Source organism: Leptodactylus fuscus, chromosome 4 (assembly GCF_031893055.1).
Source record: "Leptodactylus fuscus isolate aLepFus1 chromosome 4, aLepFus1.hap2, whole genome shotgun sequence".
Lineage (NCBI taxonomy): Eukaryota > Metazoa > Chordata > Amphibia > Anura > Leptodactylidae > Leptodactylus > Leptodactylus fuscus.
This window is the reverse complement of record NC_134268.1, coordinates 90674966-90683410: the sequence shown is the minus strand read 5'-3', so window position 1 is coordinate 90683410 and position 8445 is coordinate 90674966. Positions and strand designations below refer to the sequence as shown.

Genomic DNA, 8445 nt, shown 5'->3' with positions numbered 1-8445 from the left:
GTTGTGACCAATATTGCTGTTTATTTGGTTGGGGACCTTCAAGGAGAAGACCGAACAAACAAAGATGGGGCCCAATGTAGCTGGACCATTAACGCATCCTTGGTCCACAGGCCACAAAACATCTGTGTATTAGAAGCCCCAAGCACCGTGTAAATATGGTTTTTACCATCACCCTTTCAAAAAGTCAGAAAAGCTTGGCCACGCACTATAGAAGCATCCAAAATTGATTCCTGTATTTATTTCTATCTTTAAGAGTAAAATTATACAAAGAGACAATTAAACCCCTTTATGACTCTGCACAACAAAATGTGCCCTATATATAAACATTGTCAGTTTCAGAATGTAAATGATATTTTCACAATATGTACCAATATTGTACATTGATACATACACAAGTAGCTGAGTAATGCCTTTATTCTTGAGAATCCTGCATCTGGATAGAGAGTATTTACAACTTCCCTTTTCTCCCTTCACCAGCTGTGAACCTGCTTGCACCAGCAATGGACTCTTCAGCCAGAACCTCTGCGCCGTGGTCGAACTCATACTGCATTGCATCTGTGAAGCTGGTGGCATCAAATGTGCTGTAATAGGCAGACGCTCTGTCACTACGCATGCATTTCTGGGGGAATCCAGAGATCTGTTTTGCTAGTTCAATAGCATTCTGAAGGCCTACAAGAGTGATATGATGGGGCATTAGTAAAGGTCATAAAAAATAAATAATTGCAATATGGAAAAAATGCATAACAAAGAAAAAGCGATCACATGCATTAGTTTATACTTAGTTACAAGGAAACAGTCACTGAAGAGTCAAGTATAAAACCCCTCCCCCCAAAAAAAACCCTGTTCTCTCTGCAATGGTTTCAATGACATGATCGATCCACGGTGTATATGTCACACATCAGAGTCTTACACCAGGTATTTGTGTTGTACATGCGTAATGCCAGGAGGTTTGGCTGCAATGTTAGAACATGGAGACTTGCTGCTATCATCCCAGTCCAGCAGAGGGAGCCAGTTCCCAGCTAGACAATAGGGGAAGAAGAAGCTGAGGGCACAGGAAGTCTGGGACACACAAGGCTTTCAAGGGGAGAAGCCTGCAGTGCTGGAGGGCAGAAACAGTGTCTACTAACAGAGCTCAAGGGTAGTGTCATGTAATGACCAAAACCAAGCACAATAGCCCAGCCAGATACAGAAGTGCTGCAGTAAGCAGAGCACATGCCTGCACTGAAGGAGGACAGCAACACACACCAGTGCAAGTAAGGGTTGGTTCACACTAGCGCTTGTATTCCATCTGCAAGGAGTCCGCATGGAGACCCCCTGGACAGAATGCAATCGCAATTGCAAGCGATGTGCTTGCAAAGCACACGGAGCCCATAAACTATAATGGGCTCCGGGTGCTTGCCGCGCACTGCCCGCACGAATGAATTGTGCGGGCAGTGTGCGGCAAGCACACGGAGCCCATTATGGTCTATGGGCTCCGTGTGCTTAACTGCACAGCGCTTGCATTAGCGTTGGTGTTCTGTCCGGGGGAATCTCCATGCGGACTCCTTGCGGACGGAATACAAGCGCTAGTGTGAACCAACCCCAAGAGAAGTGCAGAGCACATGGGATAGAAGTGCAACAATGACACAGGAGTGTACTGCCTTGGGAAGACAGAGCATGAACCCCAGAGAAGTCCAGTGCCCTCCAAGCAGGATCAGTAAGCAAAGCCCACTGAGAGACAGTAACAAGTGAAACAGTGCCACTAAAGCTGTAGCTATACCTCTCCTGTTACTTACCCAAGTTTTTATAGTGACAATGTCCCTACTGTATATGATTTACCTGCTGGAATAGTTCAATAGTCTGTTGCTGTGTTCAAGAATCATAACCAGTAAGGCTCCATTCACACTGAGTAACGCTGGCGTTTTTTTTGCTTATTTTGGCACATAGCGCCGCGTTTGCTATGTGCCAAAATAAGCACAAAAAACGCCAGCGTTACTCAGTGTGAATGGAGCCTAAAGCTGTTCCTGTTTAACTCAGTTTTCTAAGTGAGTTTGTTGTTTTTCACCTGCACCCCTTACCACATAGGGTTCACAATTAATCATTTTCCCTATCAATATGTCTTTGCAGTATGGGATGGAAATCCATGCAAACACGGGGAGAACATACAAACTCCTTGCAGATGGTGTTTTGCCCTTGGCGGGATTTGAACACCAGGACTCCAGCGCTGCAAGGCTGCAGTGCTAACCACTGAGCCACCACTAATAATTTGGGATCTCCATGTGCCATTTTATAGGCTAGACCATCTAGTAAAGAGGATGTAAATGCAGAAACAGCCAAGTGTGCTGGTCACTCTGCCGTTATTATATCATTTCAGCACAGAAAATGGCACCAGTCTCAGTCCATAGGAGAATAGGATTGGGTGATTAAAGCTGGCCATGCACATCAGATTTTAGACTGCCAATGAACTGTCCAGCCAACGACCCCAAAGACTTGAACAACCACAAACCTTTCAACAAGCGTTTAACTACAGACACTTGAAACATTAACAGATGAAAGTCGTTCAACAAGAAATAAAGGACACTTTGTGGGTTTGTGTTAGAAGAAGAAACAAATGGCCACAATACAAAATTCCCCAGACAGACGGCAGAAAAAAATCCAACACAACAGATAATTATAGTTCTGACCAACTTTAGTTGATGGTTTGCTGTTTATGTCCGACCAACCAACAGTTCAAAATCTACCTCTTCAGCAGCCTAAAGTAATGTGTAGGACCAGCTTAATAGTTTTTGGTGTGGCAGCGGGTGGGTGGGTATTGGAAAATAACATTTAAACATGTAGGTGGTTTTGTAGTAAAAATTGTAATGTGTGAGACCAAGACAAACCATAAAAATAATTTTGAACACTTTGAAACCTTTGTAAAAGAATTAAATGAATTTTCCCAGATACAAAATGTGTTATTTTGCTCCTGAAGCTTATGTCTCCATTTTACTCTCCTTAATGTCAGTTTCCACCCGAGCATCCTTTAGTTAGTATGACCTGCCAGGAAAAACATGCCAAATGTCATTCTACTTTGCTTACAGTATATTCGGCAAACGGCACTTGATTTTATTAGCATTAGTTTTAAAGATAGCCCATTACCTGCCAAGCAAAACAGTCATATTTTAATTTGAATCAGGGCAACAACATGCCCAGGGTGCAAGGCAGCTGCACTGAGTCTGTAGAGACATTAGTCACCTCTTGGACGAAATGATGGTAGTTTCGGGAGGTCTGAATAATGTTCTGTGCTGTAATATTGTACACTTCATACGTGATCACCTCCCTTAGTTCTCCCTGTATACAAGTTGTGCAGTGCACATACAAACACAGACATCATGAAAATGTTTTGGCCTTGAGTTCTGAAGAACAGCTCAAATCTACTGTGCAGTGCAAATCATAACAGATTAGCCACATAGATCCAAATAAGATAGAAAATGGACATCTTCCAGGTTTAAGACACTAATGCTGCAAATGGTGGAACATCTGGCCAAGGCAAACAGATCACAAATATAGAACATCAACCGGACCTTTTATTACTTCTTACCTTCCAGACAATACAGACTTCTATACATAGCACAAATTGCAAGACTTTTTATGTCCTTTGGTTGGTAGGATATACACTGGGAACACTTAAACAACACAATGTAACCCCAAGTCATTGACACTCCTGTGAAATCCACCTGTCCAGTTAGGAAGCAACACTGAATGTGAATCAATTTCTCCTGGAACAGACAATAGATGGAAATGATGGGCAATAGCAAGGCCACCCTGATAAAGGAGTGGTACTACTGTTCTTGTCCTTTTTGGCTGTTGTTTTAGTCACTTTTGCATTTTGTAATTGCTCTCACCCCTAGAGGTAGCACGAGGCAGTGTCTACAACACACAGAAGCTGCTTAGGTAGTATAGCTCATCCAGGATGGCACATCAATGCGAGCTGTGGCATGAAGGCTAGCTGTCTCTGTCAGTCCAGTGTCCAGAGCATAGAGCAGATATCAGCAGACAGCCCAGTACACCAGGAGATGTGGAGGGGGTCACAGGAGACCAACATTCCAGCATCAGGACCACTACCTCCACCTTTGTGCAAGGAGGAGCAGTGCCAGAGCCCTGCAAAACATCCTCCAGTAGGCCTCTAATATCCAAGTGTCTGCTCAAACTGTGAAGAGACAGACTCTATGAGGGTGGAATGAGGACCCAACGTCCCCAAGTGGGTGTTGTGCTTACAGGCCAACAGCACGCAGGGTGATTGGCATTTTCCAGAGAACATCAAGATTGGCAGATTCAACAATAGCGCCTTGTGCTTTTCACAGATGAAAGCAGGTTCACAATGAGCACGTGACAAACGTGACAGAGTCTGGAGATGCCATGGAGAGCGATCTGCTGCCTGCAACATCCTTCAGCATGACCGGTTTTGCAGCGGGTCAGTAATAGTGTGGGGTGGCATTTCTTTGCAGGGCCACATAGCCCTCCATGTGCTAGTCAGAAGTACTCTGACTGCCATTGTGTACTGGGATGAGATCCTCAGACCCATTGTGAGACCATATGCAGGTGCAGTGGGACCTGGGTTCCTTCTGATGCAGGACAATGCCAGACCTCATGTAGCTGGAGTGTGTCAGCAGTTCCTGCATGATTAAGACATTGATGCTATGGACTGACCTGCTTGCTCCTCAGATCTGAATCCAATAGAGGACATCTGGGACATCATATCTCATTCCATTCACCAATGCAACATTGCACCACAGGCTGTCCAGGAGTTGGCTGATGCTTTAGTCCAGGTCTGGAAGGAGATCCCTCAGGAGACCATCCGCAACCTCATCAGGAGCATGCCCAGGCATTGTAGGGAGGTCATACAGGCACGTGGAGGCCACACACACTACTGAGCCTCATTTCCTTGTCTTGAGGCATTTCCACTGAAGTGGGATTTATTTGTAATTTGATTTTCCACTTTGATTTTCAGTATCGTTCCAAATCCAGACCTCCATGGTATATTCATTTAGATTTACACTATGTAATGAGTAAAGATTTGGAACTGGAATATTTAATTCATTGATATCTAGGATGTGGTATTTTAGTGTTCCCTTTATTTTTTGAGCAGTGTATATTCAGCCACATGTACTGTACCATAACTCTATGATTGATAGGCAGACATAAATAATGTACTGGTATTCCAAGTGGCCATCAGGGGATAGTTCTGAAGACCTTTCAACACCAATCTTCATATCTTCATCACTGGTAGAGGGTGCATCTGATTTAGGGTCCATTCACACAGAGTAAAATGGTGAGGAATTTGATGTGGAATTTCAGCGCTGAAAAAAAGCCTCCCATTGACTTCAATGGGTTCCTTTTTCTGCTAGCATTGAAGTCAATGGGAGGCTTTTTTTCAGCACTGAAATTCCACACCAAATTCCTCACCATTTTCCTCCATGTGAATGGACCCTTAGGCACACAGTTCCTCATAAATGAGGTGTACCCTCCAGGACCAAGCACATACACTGAAATCTACTCAACCTTGAAAAGTTCTTCTGGTGTGATTTTATAGCTGAGAGTCTCAGTATGCATATGCTACCAAGACTGCAGGTTTAGCTTTAACAATATATATATGTATATCCTGCTGCATATAAACAACACAATCCTAACTGTGTTAAATGACAGTGACACTTTTAAACGATTCTTTGGTAACTTGTCCTTAGGACATGTCAACAATATCAGATTGGTGGGAGTTGGACTCGCAACACCTTCCTCTAAAATCAGCTGACTTCACCAGAGCTGTGAGGTCAGTACGCAAACCATGACTCCAGCTCCCGCTTCTACATAAATGGCTGACAGCCATGAACAGAAATCCATAAAGATCCCCTAATGCAGGAAAAAAGGCCAGCGATTGAATTTTTCTGAAAGTAAATATGCAATAGTGAATTAAACAATATCAATTACTGGAATCAAAAAAACTAATCATTTTATTTTGAAACTTTTTGCTAATCATGAATCCACAACTCCAATTCCACAGCCTTTGACATTATGACACTGGCGAGCACTGCACCACTTCTTTGGGCTAGTGGCACCATGTTTATGGGTCATATGGCCTTCTTGCAGCTCAGTCTTATTCATGTGAATGGATATGACCAGCAATATCATAAAGTACAACACAACTGTAACTGATATTCAGTGAAGATTGACCGTCACCGCCTGGATGTATATAGGCATTGGGCAGTCCACATCTAACTCTCCAAGGATATATAAAGTCAATGGGCATTATGTCTTTGAAGAGTTAAGCAGCTGTATAAGACTTTAGCAGGATCAGGAGCAGAGAGCCAGTCATTGCAACATTGCATCTCAATCACTGTATATCCAACACTCAATGAGGGTGCCGCAATGATAGAGGCTGAAATCAGAGCCAATCAGCTCTGCTATTCATTTTAGATAGATGCATTCCTCTTGTAATGGGGCTAATGTATCAGCCCCAGTTACAACGTAAATCTGAAAAAAAAACCTATTATTATGACTTTTATGGGTAAAAAAATAAAATAAACAGTACCACTACCATACACACATCGCACGTGCTAGCACTGTGCCCTCAGTGACATAAAAAATTACTGTAACAATAAGGGAAAGCCATTTTAACCCATTAACTGCCATTTGCCCCCCCAATAATACGGGAACTGCACCGTGAAAATGACCTCGTATGCGCAAGGCAATGCATGCACGTGATCAGATTAGGTTTCCTATCATGGGGACATCCTGCTGGAGCATGTGAATGTCTTGTTTGTATTCCTCAATGACAGATGGCATTTGTAGGCGGGTTAAAGTACCCAATCCCAAATTGGGGGGTCATGGCAGTTAATGGGTTAAGAACATTTTAGTAGCACTTTGAGGTATAGAAACAAAATGAAGACTGAAAAATACATTTTCCTTCCCCTTTTTGAGATTTATCTGAATATAAAAAGAAAGAAAAAACATATAAAAATTCCATAAAAATAAAGCCCCATGTATCAATGAAAAAATTCACAAAAATAATTTTAATTATTTGAAAAATGTTATACCCCTCAAAACTGCAAGTATGAAAAAAAACCAAAAATATATCCAGTCCTGAACCAGGAAAAATAGCCTGGCGTTGAAGTGGTTAAGTATATTTATACATTTTAATGAATAACAACATTGCTAGCTTTCAGAAAGGTTATTGAAACGTTCAGGCTTGTGAGATGATTTCGGATGCACTTTCAGCTCACATAGACATGTGTATTTGTGGCTTACAGCCATACTAATAAATGTGAAGTACCCATTGGGTGTTACTCCAGGATTAACAGTACTGTTAGCTTTTAATAATCATGCAAATATCAGCTCGATAGAAACAGCACAGTATTTTGTATATCACACACTACTCATTTGTTTACCTTTCAGAGGGGTGATCTATCTTTTAGGCAATATCACACCAAATTCTGGAACGTTTACCTTCTACAGAGCTACACCCTTGTTATTCTAACAGATGATTTACTCTGACAATTTACCCAACAGACTACGAACAAATGCAAGTCTTGAAATGAGCAACTGAGCATTATGGAGCTGGGAAAACCACTCAGTACTGTTCAAGGGATTCATGTTATGATACTGTAGTTTTATTGCAGTATCATCAGACTTTACTAAGAGTAAAGTTACCTTTTTATTTAATTTTTGTATAAAATTCTGGGATTAGGTTACCTAGTGGAGAAATAAAAGTGGCTCCCAAAATGTGATCTGTTCATTCGTGAGTCAGTGGCTGTCAAATTGTTTCAGCACTGAAAACTCAGAACTGACTAAATGTGTACACAGTAGATCTATGGAGAGCGTTAGGCACTCCGACAGGCTAAGAAAAGCTTCCCGTCGCTACCTCCCCATACACAGCATACTGTTTTAAGGTCACATGATTAGACTGATGTTGTATGGTTGCAGTACAGTATCATCAAGTGATGTGACAGCAAATAGAGGATCATACAGATCATATCTCTGCTGACCTATGGCAACAAAAAGTAGAATTAGAATGTGCACATATATTTAATGTGCTTATACAATGAACCTTTAAATAAAAGGGGTTTTTCCTATCAACTTTGACACTAGGCTCTTAATAGGTTAAAAAATAAATAAGTATTAATAATCTCACCAATCCCACAGCAATTCATTACTATGACTAGAGATGAGCGAACAGTGTTCTATCGAACTCATGTTCGATCGGATATTAGGCTGTTCGGCATGTTCGAATCGAATCGAACACCGCGTGGTAAAGTGCGCCATTACTCGATTCCCCTCCCACCTTCCCTGGCGCCTTTTTTGCTCCAATAACAGCGCAGGGTAGGTGGGACAGGAACTACGACACCGGTGACGTTGAAAAAAGTAGGCAAAACCCATTGGCTGCCGAAAACATGTGACCTCTAATTTAAAAGAACAGCGACGCCCAGCTTCGCG

General features: G+C 42.2%; 1 protein-coding gene across 2 annotated transcripts in view; it reads right to left on the bottom strand.

Moving 5' to 3' along the window:
• Window positions 1–237: 237 nt before the first annotated feature.
• LOC142200444 (enoyl-CoA hydratase EchA19-like) overlaps window positions 238–8445 on the bottom strand; it is a 75876-nt gene continuing 67668 nt past the window's right edge. For both annotated transcript variants that reach the window (XM_075270804.1, XM_075270805.1), the window contains one exon: window positions 238–669. In XM_075270804.1, coding sequence (XP_075126905.1) covers window positions 449–669 — 221 coding nt within the window. In that variant the 3' untranslated portion in view covers window positions 238–448. The remainder of the gene's footprint in view (window positions 670–8445) is intronic.